Genomic DNA, 22108 nt, shown 5'->3' with positions numbered 1-22108 from the left:
TCACGTGCTCGTCCATTCTTGCACATTCGCCATGAGCTCAACAGAGCATAACTTCTCGGGTGCCCTTGCAACTTGGAGAGGTACTTTTATCACTTTCTGGCAATTCATTGTTCTAAACGCTTTGAATTCTCAAGATATAAACCTCTCGGAACTTCAGAAATCTCTAGATGCGCAGGGCATAGAACTCGTAGACAACCAGAAAGAGAGCGTTGTTGGTCGTAAAGCCCTTGCAGACAAAACCAAAGGTATCTCATTTCCGACTTTTCTCATTGACGTCTGACAGCCACTACTTAGAGTTCAAAAAAATACCGGATGAAGGGAAACTGACCGCGTTTAAAGGCTTGCTCAAAGGTTACCATGACGTTGCCTCCGTTTACCAGCCACAATCTCAAACTCATTATTAGCTTATCAAACCGAGATAGATAATCTCACAAAGCGCTCGAAAGCCTCTGAAAATGCATTTCTAAATGTCTACAAAGTTCTGGCCGAAGCTCCAGACCCATATCCTCTCCTTGAGGCCGCCGTAGTATGAAACACTCGAATTTTGAGGGCAACTCAGTTAACCCTATCACCCAGGACCAGACCGTCAAGGTTGCCGAAGCCCGCGAGCTGGAGACAGAGTTGCGTCGTCTACATGACGAGAACGCAGACCTAAAGCGTCGCGTCAATGAGACTGCCAGCATCGAAACTGCCAAAAAGAAAGCTGAAGCGAAAGTGGAACAACTAGAGCAGACAGTGAGTGTCTCTGAATAACGTGTACATATTCCTAGGGTGCTCAATGCGTTTGCTAGATGGAGGACCTAATTAATGATCGTGTATCTCGGAAGGAGAACGAACTCAACGCAACTTATGACGAGAAACTAAGGAATTATGAAGAAAGGTAGATATCTTTCTGCTATCAGCCTTACCAGCGATGAGTAATATCGTTTTACAGGGAACAAGACCTTCACCGACAGATCTCACTAACCACGGCGCAACTCCGAGACCTACGAATGTCCAATGACACTAACCAAGCGAAACTTTTAGACCACAGTACCAGGCAGGGTAAATACTCTAACATGTGCCCTATTTCCAACGCTTATGTCCAAATGCTAGATCAAGAAGTAGTAGCCAAGTTCGCTGAGGTCGATATGATGGTAGCAGACCTCGAACGTGCAAACAGTCGCGTTGCGACAGTAGAAAGGCGTAATGTGCATATGCAGCTACTAGCAGCTTGTTTCATCGTTAAAACAGACACGTAGGAGATACTTCGCGCGGAGATTGAGGTTTTGCGCAGCGGGAGTGACACGTCTGACCGGTACGACAGTCGCATTGGCATTGACTTCTCTGACCATACTGTTTTACAGCGCAAAGTCTCTTCAGGCTCAAGTGACAGAGTATGAAGCTGAATTGGAACGCACATCCCAAACACTGGAATTACAAAAAGCCGCCGCCTCGGAGCTTGAGGCACACATCAAGAAGACAAGCGATGACTTTGCCAAGGAGATGCAGAAGAAGGTATTATTGTTTTCCAACTCATCAACCATTTCGCTTCATCATCTGTCCGCAGGCTTCGGAAATTGATACTCTCAGAAACCGGTTGAAGCAATACAATGATTACGACGAGATCAAACGCGAGCTGGATATCATGAAGGTACAGTCATTACAGTATCTCTTAAGGTCTGTTTCATGTATGTCCCTGCAGTATGTAGAGTTTGCCGGTTTCGACGAAGATATCGACGAGGACGGCGACCAAATTGATGGGTACGAAGTGGGCCTACAACTACCCAATCCTAATGCAGATAAGACGAACGCGCAGCAAGGCAAATCTTTGGAGGCCCTTCTTGCGACCAAGAATAAGCGTCTTCTTGAGGAGTTAACGAAATTCCGAGTACGCCCTTCCTTCTATAGTAGAACTTCATGCCCATTTTTATTGTCTAGATCCTTCATAGCGAACTGGAGAATTCATTACAAGCTGCTCAAGACCAGCTCAGCTCTACTGGTGCCGACCTGGAGAAGCAGAAGGCATTAAATGAGAAGCTAGAGAATGATCTGTTGTCTATGAACAAACACAGAAGCAATGGCGACATTACTCCTCCAGAATCATCTGATGTTCTGACGGGGCTGGATCTCGGACGAAAGGCGGTGAGAACTAACTATTACTCCGTTCATTTTTTTATATGCTTACACGGTATTTAAGGTGTCTGTCCGTACGACGCCTATACCATTTACATCCTCTGCAGATACCTCCATTTTGCCCATTGTGACTAGTCAGCGAGATAGATTCCGTCAGCGGAACGCCGAGCTTGAGGAGGTGAGCATGTGCATGCTCATCGGCATTTTTTAACTTTAAATTGAACATGCCTCTAGGAACTACGCAGACAGTTCCAAATTATCTCCGATCTTCGTTCAGAGGTAAAGAACCTACAGGCTGATAACCTTAAACTCTATGAGAAAGTGCGATATATGCAAAGCTATCGAGAGGAGGCCGGGTCTCGCCCAGTGACTTCGCAGCTGGACCCACTTCCTACGCCTGCAAATAATTCTTCTGATGATCTAGGGAAATATAGAGCCCGGTACGAAGAGGCTATGAATCCATTTGAGGCATTTCGGGGTCGGGTATGTGGCTATCCATCCATCATCATTGTTGCTCCAAGTTTATGACAAGCCGCTACAGGAAGCGACCCGGGCGTACCAAAACCTCAATGCTGTCGAACGCGGTGTTCTCACGATTACCCGGGCTATGCTGAGTAACCGCCGTGCGCGGGCTTTCTTCATCCTCTACAGCCTGGGTCTGCACCTTCTTGTGATGTATACTACATACGAATGCACAACGACATCGGGCACGCATTTACAAAAGCAACCAGGACCCTATGGGTCTTGATATGTAATTACATGGTTGTATTATAATGGACACGTATTTATGGGATAGCTATGCAAGATGTATCAGTACATGATGGTGGATGCAGTAACGACTGTCCTCAGGATCCACGAGAGACCTTTTTATTGCGATGGAAAGTAAGTGCGCGGTCAACGGCTGTCAAAACGGGTTTCATGGCCTCACATAGACTCGGTCATTCTCGTAGTCATAATGAAGAGACAAACAAAACGCACAACTTCTATCCTATTAGCATCTAATCCTTGCTGCTGAGCGGCTCGCACAATAGCTTCCACTTTCTCGTGTGTTTTGGATAAATATCCGATCATTTTCGTTGCTTTTGCTGCTTTCTGTGCTGGAGTGACGGCGATCGATAGGTCATATCCAGAAGGATATGTCGCAGACCAAAACTGCCGCAGAAACTCATTGGCTGCTGTCTGACAGGATGTCATTTGGCGGAAAAATCCGTCGGGAAGATCATCTGTCAAGGTATTCAATAGGCTACAAATCTTGAAATGACAATAAGAACGTACTTGTTTTAGACCTCACGTCTAAACGGGCCGCAACGTTTTGTGTCATGGATAGAAGAGCTGCATCGCCGGGCTTCCGCTCCAGTTTCAACTATATAAAGCGCGCGCCCAACCAGGATTAGATCGTTCGAAGTACCAAGTTAGAACGTACCTGAGCAAGGTCCGTCTCCCATTGGCTAATGTTGTTTTTGGCCTCTCGAATGATAGAACCAAAATGGATATTCTTTGGCAGACATTGACATTACAAGTGAGCGATGGGAAAATCTTTCTGTTGTCAGTATACAAACCTTCCTGGCGCCGTCACTATTAGCCGCCTTTCTGCCCTCGAAATATCGTTGTCTGTCTTGCATCTCAAGAATTATGCCGGTTGAGGCTTCCTGATCATGCAAGTCATCGAGATCGATCTGGGCGTCGTCCTGCATCGTAATGAACGTATTAGAAACATTCTAAAAGTATCGAGGGGAGTGTGTACCTCAACGCGACGGCGCTTTGTTGGGGGACCTTCGCCACTTCAGAGATTGTCAGCAAAGCAATGAAAGAAGGATATAAATAACTTACAGAGCAGCATTCAGTAATCGCTCCGAATGCTCGTTGAATTTTCGTATCAAAGGTAAAGCACCACGCTGTCGACCAGCTTGCATCGTGATGTCTTTACTGTTCCCTGTCTACCGCAAGTCAATCTATGAATGATACACAGTATACCAACGAGAGCACCTCTTCATGGTCTTCACGCGTAGCTGCCAAATCGACATATAGCTCCACTTGGTCCGTTAGCTGTCGTCTAGGTTCCAGCTCTGAGGAAAGATGAAACAAAGAGGAAAAGGCATAATTTGATCCAATACGCACCATCATCGTCCTTTTCGAGGTATTTATCAAAAATCGGGTCTGCTTTTACTACGTGTTGTGTTGCCGAAGAGCGAATAGAAGCACGGTGGGCATTGAAGAGCTTTGACTGGAAGTACCTCTTCCAAAATTGCTCTTCGGATAACTTCATTCACTCAGATGAGGACAGGGTTCGTCAGCAACCAAGCAAGAGATTTGCCGTACTTTGTCAGGAACAGTGTCACTATATGCCTTTGCTACAACAGGGTATTCGTCAAAGATGTCATGGACCAATTGAGGGGTTATGCGAATTTTGACTTCGCCGCCCTCGACTGTTTCTGGGCGGGGATCTACCAACTGTCCGGGCTTGCCCTTTCGTTGGCTCTCTGCTGCTGCTTGAGCCAGGACAAGATGCTGTCGTCGAATGAGTTTAAACGAAGACGGCAAAAACTACGGGAAGTGCATACCTCTCTCCCTTCCCAAAATTCTGCCTCAGTAATCTGTCCGCCGATGACTAGCTCCCTGTGTAATGCCCCCAATTCGGGATTACCGAGAAGAATTGTCTTTCGAAGCCTGAAATCTTGCGCGGGGTCACTTCCTGTGAGAATGGGTGTTGCTCTGTTTTCATTGCTCGAAACAGAAGCGGCTCTTGACGTTGACGGTTTGGACGGTGAAACCAATGGTTTTATCGAAGACGCGTTTGCCACCGGGGTCGACGTGGAATGGGTGTATGCAGAAACAGGAAGCCTGGGTGCACTGTCGGGCGCGCCTTTGTTCCTTCCAATGATGGTGGTCAACTCTGTCTTGAACTTTTCGCGTTCATTAAGCGCCACTGGCTGGGGCGACGTGAAGGTGAAATTGTGGCCGGTGTCGTCACCCACGAGGGCCAGTTTCATGCGTACTTGGGCTGCGCCAGCCTTGCTGCAGAATAGAGCTAGAAGCGGTCATCAGCAGCAGCCAGTATTAAGGTGAAAAAGACAGACAAGCGGCTTCTGCATTGGGAACTCGCACTGAGGGCGCCGATTTTCCGTCCTGTGTCCACTGGAGATGAGTATCGGTGAGCTGTAGGGTACCGGGCAGTTTCTTGTAGGATGCCTTTGCCGTGCAGACTGAGGTAGGCATATACCCTATATGCGTATACCCTGTGGTCGACGGTCAAGGTCCATTAAGGTTAGGTAAGCCGATATAAGTATCCCTCTCCACCACCACCACCATTTTTGCCTCATGCGACGCCTCATCGTATTCGACTTCGACTGGTCCATGGCTGACCAGGATTCTGACCGATGGATATTTGAGGTTTTGGCTCCAGATCTCCGCCGCAAAATGAAGACCCTTAAGGACGACATTCAGTGGACAGACTTAGTGTAAATTCCACTGTCACCATCTTTTTTTCCCCCATCGGACTGATCTATCTTCTCAAGTTCTCAATCGCTACGCGAGGCCCATGCTCGTGGAATAACCAGAGAACAGATTGAGGATGCCCTTAGGATCATGCCTTTTGTACGTCCGCCTTCACTTTTTTATCGATCTCTCAGTTCATCTTTGCACTTCCTCTAGCACCCTGGTATGGTTCGCGGCATCAAACGTCTAAAGGAAGAGGGCAATACCACTTTTCTCTGCCTTTCTAACGCCAACAATATCTTCATCACTACCATCCTGGAGGTACAATAGCGTTCAATCCCCCGCCTCCTAGGGTTTAACATACATTACCAAGAAAAACGGCCTTCTTCCTGCCTTTGAAGAAATTATAACCAACCGAGCAGAATGGGAACCATCGGGTCTCCTCAATCTTCGACGCAGAATCGATCCTCATGGTCCACAGCATAACTGTATGGTTGGCTGCAGTCCGAACATGTGCAAAGGTACCTGTTCCCTCTCGTGGAAGTTTGATGTTTTTCACACCAAAAACAGGTGAAGAATTGGACGCGTTCCTCGCTCGACATGCTCCCGCGTATGACCAGATCATATATGTCGGCGATGGTTCCAACGACTTCTGTCCCACCCTGAGATTGCGAAGGTATGCTTCTCCTTCGGCCATGTGCATCCCTGACGTTCTTGCAGCCAAGATATGGTACTATGCCGAAGCTTCCGCGGTCTTCAGAGGCGTATTGCCAAAGAGGGTGAAAAACTCGGTCTAAAATGTCAAGTCAAGTACTGGGGTGGTGCATGGGAAGTCGAAGAAATCTTCAACGCCCTCACTTAGAAATAGAGCCAATCATCCCATGTTTATACAAGTTGAAGGTAAAGAACCTCGATAGTCTCATGATAATGAGGCGCAGCCAATTGAATTGTGCAGCAAAGAATCAGGTGTAAAATGTGTGTAAGTGCAGAGATTGCAGAAATATCAAGGGGTAGAAAAAATGAGAAGCTGCAAATTTGTAAGTTGTGTCAATATGTTGCTAGCAAGAAGGCAGGAAGAAATCGCTAAATCATCTGGGCCAAGCGTCCATTCCATTACCTCTTCTTACATCCTTAGCTTCTCCCTGCCCAAACGGATTTCTGCCAGGCTGGCCAGCAGACACGACTCCTGCGCCATAAAAGGACGGCGGAACCGCTTGGCTGGGGTGCCTCACACCACCGCCAGCATATGGGTCTGGTTGCATTGGCACAAACATATTTCCGATGTCTGTCCGCCGATCCACCGAATCGAATACCGTGCCCTGCTGTGAGGGCTGATAAGTAGCGGCGTACCGGTTGCCCGACGTCGTCCCGCTACTCGTGTATGTTTGCGGTGGACTGGATATTACCCCTGCCGCACCATACACGTCTCCTCTCGCAGCGCTCCGTACATTCGACATCACGGCATCCCGTCTAGTGCTCCCGTTGTCTTCATCATGTTGCGATGGATGATACGAATGAGCAAGCTTGCTCGTTGGTGGCTGTTGGTACCGATTCGCGACAGCACCACCCGCATTCCAACTTGAAATACCTGACGCGGCTGCAAGTTCGGCCTGCTGCTGCAAAAACTCGAGCTGGGGATAAGTCTGTGCAGGTTGCTTCCCTCCTGCTTGTTGCCTTCTTTCCCATTCCCGCATGGCATCGTCCCGATTCAACACGGGCGTCAGCGCGTTCCGACCGGCGATGACATCTTGATTCATATGCTGTAACCTTGCCAACGCCGGTGGAACCGAATCCATCTGGTTAATGGTATTTGCCCGTCCACGGGCAGGATAATAGGCGTTCGAAGGGACATTCGGGTTCAAGTGACCTCCGGACGAGGAGGAGGTCAAAGATGTCGTATAAGACTGCACGCTATTACTATTGTTCAACTGACCCGTAGAGTTTTGATGCGATAACCGATGTCCGCCTGGAGGAGGTGCAGTGGAATATTGCTGCGTCTGTGGGAATCCTGGGGCAGGTGGTTCCGTCTGATTGGCATAAGATGTAGTGGATTGCTGAGGCTGTGGCGGCTGAGACGGCTGTTGCTGATTCATATACGGATTACGGAACGTATTTGCAGCTTGGGACTGCGCCTGCGCCGTGTACACCTGATGCTGCGCCAAATGATGATTGTATGTTGCGGCATCCTGATAAGCCCTCGAACCCTTGGGCTGTGAAGGTACCAGTCCACCATACGGTCGTTTCGGATCCGACACACCCGATGGGACTGGTTGGTGTGCTTGGTTGAGGCCATCGGGCTGAGATTGGTTGGTAAGGTTACATAGACATAGGATGAGAGCACTCACTACAAACGGTTTCGTGTATTTCTCTCCTGTGATAAATGGATGCAGCCTGGCTTGTTGAGGTGTCCATCGTGTCACTGGATTCAGATCCAACAAGCCTTGACAGAAATTGATGAACGATGCGCGATTATTCAATTCTGGAGGAACAATCAAATCCTTTCAAAGAGATGGTTGTCAATTTAGACGAACCTTTCTCCACTTCTTGTCCCCTCCCGCCTGACTTGCTTGACGGCATAGGTGCAGTATTGATGATGTCCGGTAACGTCGTAGCTTTAAAATACTGCTTTCCTGGTTGCTCGTTTGTGTTGTGTTCCCGGGAGTATTGTTCAATGGTCTTGAGTCTGTACTTTTTCTCGTTGGCATTGAGATGAGGATTCCACACCTCGTACACATCGAAGAACTGTTGTGTCTGCTTTCCCGTATTAAGCATACTAAGTGGGGGCATGCCAAGCATTTCGACGATGCGCGTAAGCTGGTTATACTCGCTTGTGCCAGGAAAGAGAGGAAGGCCGAGAAAAAGTTCAACAGCAATGCATCCGAGAGACCACATGTCGATAGAAGCGGTGTAAGACATGCCCAAGAGGACCTCTGGCGAGCGGTAAAAGCGCGATTGAATGTATGTATATACAGTCTGGCGCTCATGACATGCTGAGCCGAAATCAATGACCTTGATCTGTGGTGATTGCAGTGACTTTAGAAGGATATTCTCCGGTTTAAGATCACAATGGATGAGGCGGGCGTCCTTGAGGACGGTCATGGCATCGAGAAGCTGGGCCATAAACACTTTAACAAGCTGGGTACTAAGACCCTGGAACTGGTTCTGCTTGATAAGTTCGTAGAGGTTGGAGGACAGGAGTTCGAATACGAGACAGAGGTGATTACGGTGGATGAAAGAGTCCCGGAGACGAAGGATGTGATGCTGATCATCGGGATCACAGCTTTTATTCAAGAGTTCGAGGATGGTAACCTCCATCATGCTCTGATTAAAGTAAGCCGGCTTGTTTTTAACAACCTTGACGGCGACGATTTCATGGGTCTTCATGTTTTGACATTTGACGACCTGGCCAAAAGTGCCCTGACCGAGAATATCGAGGATGAGATATCTAAAGAGGATGAGTATGTTGAAAAAGAACAAATAAAGATGACACGCACTTGTGGCCATCTTCCGTCCCTAGCCAGTCATTGACATACAAGATATAATCATAGTCGTCATTGTCGTAGCCCTCATTATGGGCAGGCTTGCTGGGCTTGGTGAGAACCCGACGGGGATTGTGTGTTGATTCGTATCGGAATTGAGGGTTACAGATACGATAAGTATCAAGGATGTTGGTCGTAAGCTGGCGCAGAGGAGAGAGATATGCGCCATCGCCGCCCATTCTTCGACCTACAATGGGAGCGTCTGTCCGGGGATGAAGGTCATTAGAACCACGGACGCGACGGAAACCGGTGGCGCGACGCTTGGGGGGCGGGTCAACGGGCATTGGGTCGTGGTGGTAGTAAGAAGGAGAGGTGGGGTAGGAGAGGGGTGTTGGGGGATTGGATATCGCCGGCTTGATGTGAGGCGGCTGTGGACTTGTCGCGTCCATTGGATAGGTCGGTGAATAAACGTGGTTTGAAGCTGTAGAGGGCGACAAGGGCTCCGTCTTGACCTGCTGTGAATGGGTACGGGAATGAGTGTAAGGATACGCCGAGCTCGGCGAGTACTGCGCCTGTTGGGCCGCGTACGGGTCGAGAAGCGAGTTCGGGGTGCGAAGTGGAGACCTGCCGGTGCGAGAACTCGGCTGGCGCTTGGAGTCGGGGGAGTAGTAGAGGTCACTGTACGAGTCGGAGCCGGATGAGGCGGGCTGGGCGGTCTGGCCAAGCGATGACGGCTGATACTGAAGGGAGGGAAAGTAGGGACCGGCTTGAGCAGCCGAGCTCGGCTGGGCGGCGTCGTAGTGGTCGTCTTGGTGGCGGCGAGGGCGGACACTGTTAAGAGAGGAGCTTCGGGCGACGCTGGCGGGACTGTGGCTTGTCTGAAGGTACGTGCCGGTGCTCGGCTCGTCGGCAAGCTGAGAAAGTCGCTGGGTTATACGCTGGGGCGGTGGTGGAGGCGGATTAGCGTAGTAGGCGGAATGGGCGGCCTGTGCAGACGACGAAAGCGGATCGATGTGGGTCTGCCACCGTGGTAAGTCAAAGCCCTCGTTTGGGTCCGTCATCATGTACGCCAGTTCTGCCTCGGACATCGTCCAGCGGACAGCAACCGTTACTGTACAATAAACGACAACGAAACGACGGCGTGCGATGAGCAATCCAGGTCGTCGTCACTCTGATACACATGTCACGCTAATCACGCAGCACCCAAGTATTTATTTAACTCAGCATCTCCTTCAACACCCTTTCCACTTCAACCGCTTTCTTTTCTTCAATGTCAACAGACAGATGGATCGCTTTACCCGTTCGTTTCGCTGTTCTATTATCAGTACTTTTTCTTCGTAATAATTCACTCTTTCCTCACCTATTCTTTGTGCCATCGATAATGCTACGTCCCAGTTACTACTCCGAAAAAGGCTCGTTCCACTCGATTCTCCTCCAATCTTTGTTCCTCTTAATATTTATCCCTTCAATGAATTTTTAATCGCTGACCTTTCTTGCTGGCATCGCGTACGCCCAGTCCTTGCAGAGCCGTCCCGCTACTGTCTCGTTTTCTTTTCCTGTAGTCCCGACCCATACCATGTACGAATCCACCAGTTTTGTTATCTGCACGACCAACCCAGTTTCTGAGCCATCGGAAGGTCCCACGTATTTAGTTTCCACAGAGATCATCTTGCTGTCAACGTTCAATGTTCAAAACGCTCCAATGTCACAGATGTAACCCTGGTATCGTGCATCGCCCAAATTGGTATCCCGATCTTCCATCCCGTTTTCCGGTGGTACTCCAGTGTTTGAGTACTATATCTTCCTGTCGTACTGGCAATGCAGTACGGTAACACGTTAACTGAATTGGCTCAGAGCAAGAAAAGTCCGCGTCCACTGCTCCCGATTGCTTACCCTGTACTACTTCTCCGATTACTATTCGACCCTTCCATCTAATTGCCACCTTGTTCCGTCATCCAGGCGAACAGTTGCAAGCACCCTTGCTAAGCCCTTTTTGCCCGATGTTTGTGTAGTATTTCGACCTGGCCCTCAAACAGAAGGCACTGTCATGGCAAATTTATGCCGCCTGCCTGCTACTTTTTTCACCAAGCTGGATCTAGATACAGCCTTACGTGGCATCGTCGTGTTGCAAGGCCTGCCGCTGGTGCTTGAGCGATGCGTTTTCGAGAAACACAAATTCTACCTTGGACTTAGGGACCAGGCACTACGAATGTCGCGGAACGCTGAAACCGATGCGCGGGTATCGATCTTGATAACCGTGTAAGTATATCTACGGTCTTTCTAACTTTCTTTTGCCGAATACATATCATTTTCAGACGATTCCAGTGCTTCCCAGCGACCCACTAGCACTGACGTCACCTAATTTTCAGGTGATAGGGCCAAGCGTTACTTTGACCTCGCTCTTCTCAAGTAACAATCGATTTGGATTGCCAAGGCAGCATCGCCAAGGAAAATATTGACAACACGGCCAAAACGCGTTTTAAATTTCAAGGCCTTGTGTGAAATATCACCTGCGACCTTTGCTCATCGGCGTCCGGATATATTATATAGGTACGATTTTCGGTGCATTGTCTTTCAAGCCAGACGCTAGGATTGCATAGGATTGCGTTTTATCTCCAACCAAGTAGCCGGAGTCGATAGAAAGTTCGAAATTCCGCACTTTGACGCAGTCTAAACTACACCAACAACGACATGGATCGGGCGCAGCAGCGGTCTTCAATTTCCCCTCACACAGGTTCCGAATCCCGATATAAGGTATTTTCCTAGGCGGAGTCATGTTCCTTGGTCTTGGGTTTTTTTCCACTCATGAGTCACTCCCGAGTCGGTCCTACTATTCGTCATGTGCGTTAATTTGCGTCATTTCCCCAGGTCTTAATAATGATATTATACAATAGGATACAACGGAACTTTGTATGTTCCGCCAATGGCGCGAATCGCGCTCTGAATACCATTCTTTGGAACTCCTGATCATGCTGTTTACTGTTCCTAGCGGTATTAGTACTGCACAGTTCGCTGGGTCATCATAAATCCACGCAGGCTACGTTTTTCTTCAAGCTCTCCTACAAAAACACCGTCCACACACATGGACAGGCACCATGTTTTGTCCCGAGGAAACTAACTCCTCTTGAACGCAGTGAATACGTGGGGAGAATATCACGCTGTTGTTGTTGCCCCATATAACAGAACAAATACGGTTATCTAGTACGCGACAACAGCGTCGGGTGTGCCTCATGACACCAGTCCTACCCGTTCCCCCCTCTTTCACCTGGTCATATACGTATGCTCAAGACGGCTCCTCCCGCACCGGCTGATGAAGTCGATGTCGAATCCGGGCACCGCTAAACGTTATCTTAACTTTGGAGACTCCGGACTGTTCACACAGTGGTGATATCTAGGCCATATCGACCCGGGTGACTGCTAGGCCGTCCAAGGTTCGACTGATTCAACTTCGGAACTTTTCCGTACATCCTTCTTAGCTTTCCAGCGGTTTGACTAAGCGACAGTTCATCGTACGTTAACTCTTTATCAGGGGACGGGTTAGGCAACTTCCTCATCTTCAAGCCGATGCTGTCAGGTAGCGTACTATACTGATGGATTGTTTGCAATTGTGGGTATAATTGGGACTTTCGGCGAAAGAATGATGCCTCTTCGTCCATATGTAAGCGACGGAGCAAGTCTCTTGATTGTACGACGCGTGCAGGTTGGGAGATAATCAGATCTCGTATGCTTTCCTTTTAATTCTTTAGTCCGCGAGCAGCTCACTAGCCTCGGATATATGTTCTTCGACACCGGCTTTGAATGGAAATTCTCAATGAGGGTCACGCCTGCACCAGAGAACCTTCCAACCATCCATTCAATGGTACCGTTGAATAGAACCGCGAATACACTATGCCGTTCGCTGTCGGAACATGGCAAATAAGGTGCATCAGCGAATCTTACCCAGCGGAACCTCCTTTTGGGCTGTTACAATTTTGGGAAACCCGTATGTTCGTTTGTATCGGGTATATCGGAAGCGTTGTATCCATCGTTCGCTTAATATCAGGTAGCCAAATGAATCTGCGCAGCATGGCGTATCGATATAGAAGCTATTTGGGGCAATAGCGTTGCCCCACAACTGGCAACGATGCAATAGAGAGGTATACAAACTTGAGACGTCGACGTATAATTGCTATCAAGTGGCGGCGGTGACTTTGTGGGTGTTCGGACTTTGTTGCCTTGACTGTGAAAGCCGCGGATAACCAGACGGCAGCCGCAATTAGCAGTACTATCTGTTGTAGTAGCTGTCAATACCTCAATATAATTGTCTCCCCGTATCTTATGACAACAATCAATCATACCCTTCCACCACAAGGCCAATGCCTAGGCTTTGAGCTCTTTCAACAACAGCGCAAGCGATAGCAACATCCTGAAGCCCGACACCAACAGACTTGAACATGGTGACGGGCCCATCAAAGTCATCAACGTAGTTATCCCTCCTCCGTTGCTTGACCTCGCCTATCTCGACAACCGGATCGCCTTCTTCCAACTCCCCAGCTTCTGCATAACATGCTTCTCTAGAGTCCACCAGCAGAACGCCTTTAAATGCCCTTTCTATCAAGGCGCGATCAACCTCGTGCATTTCCTTTTTGTAGCTCCCAATAAGCACAACGTGTGTTCCGCTTCTCACCCAATTCGAGGGGAAGAGCGGTTCAAGAGCGGGTGTAGCTGTGACAATAATATCTGCTAACGCCAGAAGATCCTTGACACGATCTTGTGGAGCAGCTTCCAACTCGACACCGGGACAAGTTGTAGCTAATCTGGCCATCAAACCCTGCAATCTGCTATTCATAATGCGATTGACGATGACACAACGCTTGATTGTGGGTAACGCCTTCACATGCAACTCAATGTGTTTCTCAACCTGTGTGCCAGCCCCAAACGCGACCAGAACTCGAGGTTCGGACATTCCCACCAATGTCGTCGATAGAAGAGAGCCTGCCGCATTCCTCAATGCAGTTAGCTCCCGCGCATTGATCACGGCTTTGACTGCGCCTGATTCCTTATCTAGCACCAAAGTGCTTGCGGGTAAACCACCACCGCCTTCACGAGGTACGGACACGATCTTTATCGCGGTTCCTAGGTCGGGTATGCGTGCAGGCATAAACAACGCATGGTGACGCTCCGTGGGTATTCCAATACGAGGAGGAGTATACGCTGGATCCGAAGACGACGAGACGATGGCAAATACGTTTGCCATCAGAGACCGGAGATCATTAGCAGAGAAAGTTGAGGTTACTTGAGAGACGGCAGAGGCTGAAAGGATGAGGAGCGACATAGTGGTTTAGATCAAAGGAACTGAAATTGAATAATCGGGTACAAATATTAGCCTTCTTCAACACTATATAAATCAGGCTCGATTTTTCAGCCTTCGAGATATGAGAAGTTACAACACAAAACAGAGAAAAGACATACATACCTCTCGTTTTCTGTTTCGAGCTCACGAACCCTTGCCTCGAGTTGCTCAATTCTCCTCGCTTTGGCATCCCTACCACGCTCTGCAGCTACTTTGAGTCTCCATATCGTTGCGACCTCGTCCCTAAGTACGGTCATGTCATTTAGAATTGACTCGGTGGCGTCTACGAGGCTCGTTTGTATTGAGCCGGGCGTGGGCAAATTAGCCTGAGGCTAAGGAAGATTTCGAATCAGGTTTATACGTTGAAAGATAAGGTCGAAGGACGGACAACAGGTGCCTCATCGTCTCCCTCCTGCTTCACAGGTGGCAGCACATATTCCCTTTGCCGCAACGATGACGATGGTGATGAAAAAACGTCACCGTCGCGCTCGTTCTGCTCGAGCCTGTTCTTCTTGCTGTCCGTAGTTGGAGTTGTCGGGGACGTAAGACCACTCTTAATATCTTCAATACGCTTCTGCTTACTAGCAGGGGTTGAAGGAAAGTTGGAATAAGGTTTCTTGATTGGAGTGGTGGGTGGTAGAGCCGTCCGTGTTCGCTTTGAAGGCGATTCTTGCTCAGCGTCGGTAGCTAAGTTTCGTTTGAGCGTTGGCATGATCGCTTCATCCACCCAGACTAACCATGGATATATCTTGCAATTCAAAATTCAGTCAACGACCCAAAACCAAACGAGCTCACCAAACAAACGACAGAGAGTAGGGTCGTTTCGTTCCTTTGGACAACGGTAATAGTCGCGGTCAGGATGAGTTATACCACGGGAGGTGATGACCCTTGCTCGAAGTCCACATTTACATAGCGGGTTCTCGTGATCGTCGACGGCGACGTTGTTTCTGGCAAGAGCCATCGTTCACGTTGTTCACACGCCACCACCATGTCCCAAGTCTTTGTCAAGGTTGATGCTCACGGAAATATTCTCTGCAACTGCCACGGCGGCGTTCATGCAGCTCATTATACTTCGCACAGCGTCAAGAATCCCGGCCGGTAGGCAATCAACATTCTCATCTTATGACGACAAACTCATGCCTGCAGCGACTTTTATCGCTGCGCAAAGAGTCGGGACGACCCCAATCAATGCAACTTCTTTGGTAGGCAATGCCGCAGATATTCTAGCTGTACAGGCCACTAACAGATTCCAGCTTGGGATGACGAAGTCGTCAAACCATCGTTACCTTCTAGTCCTCCTAGTTCTCCATTGAAACGCAACCTTTCCGACTCCCTGTTGGAATCTCCGTCTATACACAAGCGACCACGGATTGATGATAGCCCTCAATCTCCTGCCAGATTCCCATCTACCCCGACGAGCAAGAAGAAGCGAATCAACGATATCACGCAGGCTCTCGTCGGACAAGATGATGTGTTTGCTGGCGCCTCACATTCCAACTTCGCATCTACAAGCGAATACACCCTCAATCCTGTAAAGCAAGAGTACGATATGGAAGATGGACTCCAAACCCCACCAAGTTCATTGCCGAGGAAAATGACACGCGAAGCGCCGCCATCGCCTTCCCGTTCCCGCATCACTCCATCCAGCCTCTTGGCTTCAATCTCCAATGACTTTTCAAGGCTTGCTGAAGAAATTCGTAGTCTTGAAGGGCAAAAGTCCGCTTCAAAAGCAACAGCCAACCTGGTCGATGAATTAGAGACTGAAAACAGAATGTATGCTCATATTGACTCACCCCAACTCCTATGTTGACATCCAATTCAGGTTAAAGGAGTCTCTTCAGAAGTATGAAAAGGACATTGAAGAGTAAGAGCACTCTCAATCAGTATCATCTGAATGCTCATGACGGTTTTCAGCTTGAAGAATACGGTCAGGACTTTAACTAAAGTTATCAATCATGATATCGGTTGAACGGTTATTGGCTGTGTAACGTTTGAAGTGTAGTTTTTGAATACGAATCATTTCTTGAATGCTCCGGAGGGGTCGGATCAGTCATATCAATCCATATTTGGTAACTATATCTAACCCTTCTCTTACCGTCATGTTCTTCACACCTCAGTCACCCATGGTTAGGACCAGCAGTAACGTCAATGTAACATGTCACTGAAATGTTCCTGCTCAACGCTTGGTTTCTCATACCCCAAATAATCCGGGACGGTACAGCCATAATCACGTTTAAGGTACCATTAGCATGCTTATTCAATGTCCCCAGCGCCTTCCTTCGTTGCCCCAAGTCCAATGGTGACCCTAGCTCTTGCAAATTCTTTGGTGAGTTTTGTTGTTTTTAGTAAAGCCAGTTTAACTGACTGGCAACGACCAGCTTGGGAAGACACTCTGGTCTCACCCGACTCTCAGCCAACTTCATCGACCCCTCTGAAACGTTCGACCTCAGACCCGAATACGCCTTGCCAAGAAAAGCGCCCGCGTTTGGATGATGGACCAACACAGTCTACTCAAACTAGTACCCAAAGCTCTTCCCAAAGCACCGCTGATCCATTCTCGTCTTCCCAGCCTCTGTCTCAGCCTGAGGCGGAGTACACCCTTAATCCCGTCCGCATGTTGAAGGGCGAAGAGGAAGAGTCTGGATTGCCTACGCCTCCCAGTACATCACGGGCCCCAAAACCATTTGCATGTAATTTTTCTCGAGGCCATTTGCTGCCACTTGACCATTTTCCAGCACAATGGCTCTCCTTCTCAGACGGGTACCTACACTCCGTCAACCACACTTGATCTAATTATAAACGAGCTCAAAGTACTCCAGTCTCAAATTCGCACTCTTGAAAGGCAAAAAACAGCCGCCGAGAAGGAGCGAGACGCCAGATCAAGAAAGATCGAGTACTTGGAGTCTGAGAACAAACGGTACGCTTTTGATTCCGATGTATGGTCCGTAGCGCGTGGTCTCAGGTCCAGGTTTAGGTTGAATGAAAGTTTCCAAAGGTGTGTGTATCTCACCACCGGTACCTCGCGATATCCACGGCTAATGTATTTACATTAGTGTTCAGAATGACGTTGCAGAGTAAGCTTCTCACAAGACTTTTATGTATGTATGTGCGCTTATACGCTTATTCGACAGCCACAAAACCACCGTTAGGGCTCTCAACGCTGCGCTACTCCAATACTCTCAAGATTCGAGGTCACCTGGTGGCCGCGACGCCCGATGACTTTTCTGGCATATCGACTACCAGCTTTCGTTGTAATTGTGCCAATTTTTTTCTCGCTCTGACCTTGTAAGATAGTACCAGTGAAAGCGGATAATTTTTGAACAACTAAACGGTCAGATTATTGTGGCCCATAGATGTTTGCGAGTGCCTACTGATCCACCTGCATGCAATCCTTCTGCTTGCGCTACAATTGCGCCGATATTGCCACATGGTTATTCCATGCAATGCGCAGAGGACGGAGCAACTATATCGCTGAATGACCCATCCATAATTTCTCCAGTCCCCACGAGCAGGCGAGGGCTACCGTGGACTACTGAACATTGATCCTTCAAAGGGTAGGTACCCGGTAGCCGAAGGCCGTAGGAAAAGGAAAAGAGCAACTTAAATAGACATGAAGGTGTCGAAACAATATCCACAAGTGCTCATGCCAAGACTACACTATAATCCCGAGAACGAATCCCATTACTCAGTTAGATTTGCCAATTGATTGCAATCATGATCGGTCTATTCGCACTATGAAATGAATCACTACCATCTATTATTCGCACAGGTGCGCATGCGAATTTGAAAGCCATCGGTTCCGACCTGTTGTGTTGCTCTCAGTCTGTGTTGCCTAGGCTTCATCCGAACTATCGCGAAGTAACGCCACAGTCTAGTGTTAAGTGAAGTTACGCAACGACGGGATCAGAATCGGACATGCAAGTAATTTGCATCATTGGTAGGCTCGGAACCGGGCGACATTCGGTCTCTGACAGCAATGAATTCCATCTCGCCTCGGCTGTCTTCGTTCAGTTTAACACTTTGCACCCGGACCAGTTGGCAGAGTGCCTATGTTCAATACATTCCCTTTCCCCTTCTTTCTCGCGCCAAGAGAAACTGCCGCGGCCGACAGTTCGATAGTAACTCGTGCGTTTATCGCATCACGACGTACTTAGCTCCACGGTCAAGGCACGAATGGATGAGACTCACGGAACTCATGGACCTGACCGCGGGATAAAGCCGGCAATGAGTCTCTTTAGCCTGACCCGATCGAGGTCGATTCTGTGTGAAGGCAGATCCTCACGTGTAACCCTTTCGGACTCAACCACTGGTACCTCTTGGTCCTTGATCAAGCTTCCATGCATAGAAATAGATGCTCATTGCATCAGAGGCATGAGACCAAGACTTGGCATGAAGGTCCAGCCGATATCTTGCTTACAGAGCGCTCCAGGATCTGATGAAGAAATGCATCATATCTATTAGAATAGACTTCTGAATATGAGAGAAGCGCAGTGCGTGGCACTAGGAACTTGACGGGGAGCCGTGACAGTTACCATATCCATTCCAACTTGGGGCAGCGGCAGCCAACTTGAGTCTTGACCAAGATAGCAGTCGTGACTATGCTTTGGTTATACAGTATGGTGTCGAAGACTAGAAATATTATTGGGGATTCGCTCAAAACACAACCAAGTGTCCTTGCATATCGAATGACTTGAGTGATCTTACTAGAATCAATCATGGGTTGTTAGTACGACCTCAGAAAAATAAATATAGCAGGGGTGCCTGTGGCGGGTGCCGCAAAGCGGCAGGCAAATTTAGGACCGGACTGGCTCAGATCAGTATCGGGAACGAGGTGTCAACAACTGAACTAGTATGACAGTACGAATACATGAATTGTAGTATGTCCCGAATCACCATAGACAGTGAGATATGATAGGCGGTGTGCAAATGTACTTCCTGTAGATGGTGCGAGAAATGCAAACATTGAAACAAGATACTTAACTGCGAAAGATGCATGAAGGGTACATATAGTCCAAGCGCAGCGGGAAAAAATCAGAACGAAGCGAAAGGCATGATGCATCTAGCAAAATGTCTCTTTCCACCACGATATAAATCTTGACCACCAACTGCCCTGCCAGCCATCACTGCGCTGCTTAGCGCCAATCCACATGCAACCGGTTCCGAAGCGGATTTGTTTGGCGTCTAGCGTATCCACAAAACCTTCCTCCAAATCAGTTGCATGTAACTTGGACGGTGTCGGAAACCGAGGCAAAGGTCGTCGAGTCAGAAAAGAAGGGAACGACTTGAGTAGGTCGCGGTACTCAGAATTTGGGAGATCGGGCGATGTCCAGACACGCAAGAACTCTTCAGACAGATCATCCTGTGCAGATCTGCCTCGAGCCGTCGGCGACACATACTCTTCCTCGTAGGCAGAAAGAGGACTTGGAGGGTCGTCTACTTTATCAGAAATCAGAGTTGTAAGTAATGTCGAGTTGGTGTCAGATGATTGTGATAATGATGATCCAACAGAACGTGAAAGTGCCGGTGTATCCAGAAAGGGATCACTAGGAGCCCGTGGACGTTTAGGCGTCGCGCCTTTTACTATATGCATGGGGCTTTGAGATGAGAGAGGCTGAGATTGGGAGCGCGAATGTGCAATGCCATGCGATGCGAGCTCATCGGTAACGGCGGAAGATGCTCTTTTGGATGAAGACGTTTCTTCAAATGCTAGCACCTTAAAAAATATGAGTGATATGTACGCGGATGGTTTTATGTATAACTCACTCCTTTCAGAACATCTATTGCTTCAAGCATAAAATCTTTCCCACTAGAAAGGCACGGTTGAGCTGGACAATCAAAAGAGGCTGGGGAGAAACCTACGCTGTCTCTTTAAACACAGCATCATCGATCTCCCAGTCTATTCTATTGCAACCTGCACCTCCGATATTCTCTGGTATAGTTTGCAATCGCATTAATGCCCATACTGAAGGAGAGACATGATCTGAGTGTCATCATTACAGTACCATAAAATAAGAAAAGACTGACATCCGTAAAAGAAAGGTTGCGGTCCTGGCATCCCCAATGTACACCATGTTCGCAGAAAGCGCTGAAATCGATCGAGACGTTCTGAAAATAGTGCATGTACTCAATCGTCGCGTCGTAAGGATTTGGGATCACAGTAAATACCTTTCTGTGCAGCGGGACTGCTTGGATTCGCTCGGGAGTGGGGCAACAAGGACCCACCAGGCAGTGTCGCACTCAAGTGAGCCTCGAATTCGGCGTGCCTTCTTGCAGTTACGGAACGATGGTAGGCTGCGCGCGTGGACGCTTGTAACCTTGCGTAAGATGCACGCTGAGACGGAGCTATAGTCGCCAGAGTCTGGGTCATCAGATGTCCGGCCTTATCGTCTTGATTGAAATACCTTGATAAATGATGGAACTGTTAGTTTTGCCTAAAGGGAGTCTCTTCCATACGCACCAGGCCCGACATTGGTCGGCGAACCTTTCCAAGTCACTCTGAACGACTCCCAGCGGGGTGACTGAACGATTTCGACGGACCGGCGGTGGGGTCGGCCTGCCGCTCCTGGGTGTTCTTGAACGACCGGGAAATGAGGGGGAAGTTGGTGAGATGAGGCGTCCCTTGGACTTGGGGCTCGTAGGTGGCGACATGGATGTAGGAGAAGGCAATTCGTAAAGGAGTGGTGGCGACTTCGGTGAGTGTTGATGGCTGCTAATGACCGAAGATGGGGTAAATGACGAGTGTTCAAAATGCAAAGGGTCCGGATGCTGCCGAGAACGCGGTGTTTCGAGACGATACGACGACCCCGTCATCGTATATCCCAGCAGCGAAGGGAGAGCGACCTATAGGATGACGATTCGGTAACGGTCTAGGTATCTGTAAGAGCCAATAAGACTAATTATCATCTCCAGAGAAAAGACAGACCTAAAGGATAGCAGGACATAGAAATGCAACAATACAGCAGGTCTGTGGTTGAAGACCTGAAGACGGGTATGTGGAGGTCCAGGTCGAATTGCTATCGCCACATCGAGCCACCAAAGTTGAATTGTCACAGTATCGTCACGCCTCTTTGCCAGCCCTTGCCTTACTGCTGACACGAGGAATACTCACTTTGCTGAAGGAAATCTACCTGGCTCTGCTCTGTCATTTCTTTAGGTCCAGATCTAACAAGTTCTTTTGTTACGCGAGTCACCTGAGTCCCACGGGTTCGAGAAACACAAGCTTGGACTCTCCGAAGCGACAACCTCAAGTTCAGGTCATACTAAACTGCGCTTATCGCCCCATAAACAACATATGAGCGCCAGGTACTCCGACTATAGAAAACACAGGCGCTTGGTTCATAATTTGGGTCATGAGGAGATGGCATTATCGGAAATAAGTCTGCTGTGCAGCGTATGTATTAAGGGCTCACATCCGTTAATTTCTGCTTACATTTCGGGACCCAGTAAGTCGCGGAACAAGTTCAATGATGAGGAAGAATGGGCGGCATATTAGAGGGTTGGCTATGGATTTCCGTGTTTTATATTTGTCCTTGGGACCAATTCATCATCTGGTAATGAATCTTATTAAAACATGGCGAGCGCGCTACCCCACACGATGTATTATCATGGCGTGGTGTGGGAGGCTTATTACACGACGGCTCGCAGCCAACGGCAACTATATATGTCGCGATTTCCGTGAATATTTTTCCAGGTCTGGGTGCCATCCAATAAGAGAACACTATTACTTGGGGCTATCCTACCTCTCGTC

At 48.6% G+C, this 22108-nt stretch overlaps 9 protein-coding genes across 9 annotated transcripts; 4 read left to right on the top strand and 5 right to left on the bottom strand.

The window, feature by feature from the left end:
* Positions 1–31: 31 nt before the first annotated feature.
* Positions 32–3284, top strand: EV420DRAFT_1669134 (CASP C terminal-domain-containing protein; the record flags this gene model as incomplete). The annotated part of the gene is made up of 16 exons (XM_060479020.1): positions 32–80; positions 135–245; positions 295–351; positions 405–526; positions 577–735; positions 792–880; positions 935–1044; positions 1096–1190; positions 1242–1297; positions 1347–1497; positions 1550–1633; positions 1685–1870; positions 1921–2124; positions 2180–2293; positions 2350–2598; positions 2657–3284. The coding sequence occupies 16 exons, from the start codon at positions 32–34 to the stop codon at positions 2861–2863; spliced, it is 2043 nt and encodes a 680-aa protein (XP_060333157.1). The 3' UTR covers positions 2864–3284.
* On the bottom strand, positions 2961–5331 carry EV420DRAFT_1266801 (uncharacterized protein; the record flags this gene model as incomplete). The annotated part of the gene is made up of 12 exons (XM_060467352.1): positions 2961–3038; positions 3094–3338; positions 3391–3478; positions 3539–3610; positions 3675–3803; positions 3860–3896; positions 3946–4052; positions 4102–4181; positions 4234–4375; positions 4435–4623; positions 4677–5143; positions 5193–5331. The coding sequence occupies 12 exons, from the start codon at positions 5329–5331 to the stop codon at positions 2961–2963; spliced, it is 1773 nt and encodes a 590-aa protein (XP_060333156.1).
* A 48-nt stretch (positions 5332–5379) lies between these two features.
* On the top strand, positions 5380–6525 carry EV420DRAFT_188950 (phosphatase phospho-type). The gene is made up of 6 exons (XM_060481140.1): positions 5380–5573; positions 5631–5709; positions 5767–5871; positions 5924–6071; positions 6121–6226; positions 6271–6525. Exons 1-6 carry the CDS (start codon positions 5434–5436, stop codon positions 6410–6412), a joined length of 720 nt encoding a protein of 239 aa, XP_060333155.1. The 5' UTR covers positions 5380–5433; the 3' UTR covers positions 6413–6525.
* Positions 6526–6638: 113 nt separating this feature from the next.
* Positions 6639–9373, bottom strand: EV420DRAFT_1267202 (kinase-like domain-containing protein; the record flags this gene model as incomplete). Its single annotated transcript, XM_060467374.1, has 3 exons — positions 6639–8029; positions 8082–8995; positions 9039–9373. 3 exons carry the CDS (start codon positions 9371–9373, stop codon positions 6639–6641), a joined length of 2640 nt encoding a protein of 879 aa, XP_060333154.1.
* Positions 9374–13301: 3928 nt separating this feature from the next.
* EV420DRAFT_189062 (uncharacterized protein) lies at positions 13302–14562 on the bottom strand. The gene is made up of 2 exons (XM_060481141.1): positions 14481–14562; positions 13302–14420 (listed from the first exon to the last, which is right to left on the bottom strand). Exon 2 carries the CDS (start codon positions 14341–14343, stop codon positions 13357–13359), a length of 987 nt encoding a protein of 328 aa, XP_060333153.1. The 5' UTR covers positions 14344–14420; positions 14481–14562; the 3' UTR covers positions 13302–13356.
* EV420DRAFT_1531101 (uncharacterized protein) lies at positions 14361–15335 on the bottom strand. The gene is made up of 3 exons (XM_060472649.1): positions 15157–15335; positions 14750–15093; positions 14361–14693 (listed from the first exon to the last, which is right to left on the bottom strand). The coding sequence occupies exons 1-3, from the start codon at positions 15320–15322 to the stop codon at positions 14430–14432; spliced, it is 774 nt and encodes a 257-aa protein (XP_060333152.1). The 5' UTR covers positions 15323–15335; the 3' UTR covers positions 14361–14429.
* On the top strand, positions 15336–15636 carry EV420DRAFT_1531100 (uncharacterized protein). The gene is made up of 2 exons (XM_060472648.1): positions 15336–15459; positions 15508–15636. The coding sequence occupies exons 1-2, from the start codon at positions 15350–15352 to the stop codon at positions 15602–15604; spliced, it is 207 nt and encodes a 68-aa protein (XP_060333151.1). The 5' UTR covers positions 15336–15349; the 3' UTR covers positions 15605–15636.
* An 891-nt stretch (positions 15637–16527) lies between these two features.
* On the top strand, positions 16528–17999 carry EV420DRAFT_1669096 (uncharacterized protein; the record flags this gene model as incomplete). The annotated part of the gene is made up of 5 exons (XM_060479019.1): positions 16528–16687; positions 16740–17134; positions 17181–17356; positions 17415–17435; positions 17493–17999. 5 exons carry the CDS (start codon positions 16528–16530, stop codon positions 17578–17580), a joined length of 840 nt encoding a protein of 279 aa, XP_060333150.1. The 3' UTR covers positions 17581–17999.
* Positions 18000–19249: 1250 nt separating this feature from the next.
* Positions 19250–21435, bottom strand: EV420DRAFT_188807 (uncharacterized protein). The gene is made up of 7 exons (XM_060481139.1): positions 21284–21435; positions 20819–21235; positions 20527–20762; positions 20386–20466; positions 20221–20323; positions 20125–20167; positions 19250–20074 (listed from the first exon to the last, which is right to left on the bottom strand). The coding sequence occupies exons 2-7, from the start codon at positions 21169–21171 to the stop codon at positions 19421–19423; spliced, it is 1470 nt and encodes a 489-aa protein (XP_060333149.1). The 5' UTR covers positions 21172–21235; positions 21284–21435; the 3' UTR covers positions 19250–19420.
* Between the last annotated feature and the right edge of the window lie 673 nt (positions 21436–22108).

The sequence above is a fragment of the Desarmillaria tabescens genome (genome assembly GCF_030435595.1).
Source record: "Desarmillaria tabescens strain CCBAS 213 chromosome Unknown EV420scaffold_11, whole genome shotgun sequence".
Taxonomy (NCBI): Eukaryota; Fungi; Basidiomycota; class Agaricomycetes; order Agaricales; family Physalacriaceae; genus Desarmillaria; species Desarmillaria tabescens.
The sequence above is the reverse complement of the archived record's forward strand: the minus strand, read 5'-3'. Positions and strand labels throughout refer to the sequence as shown.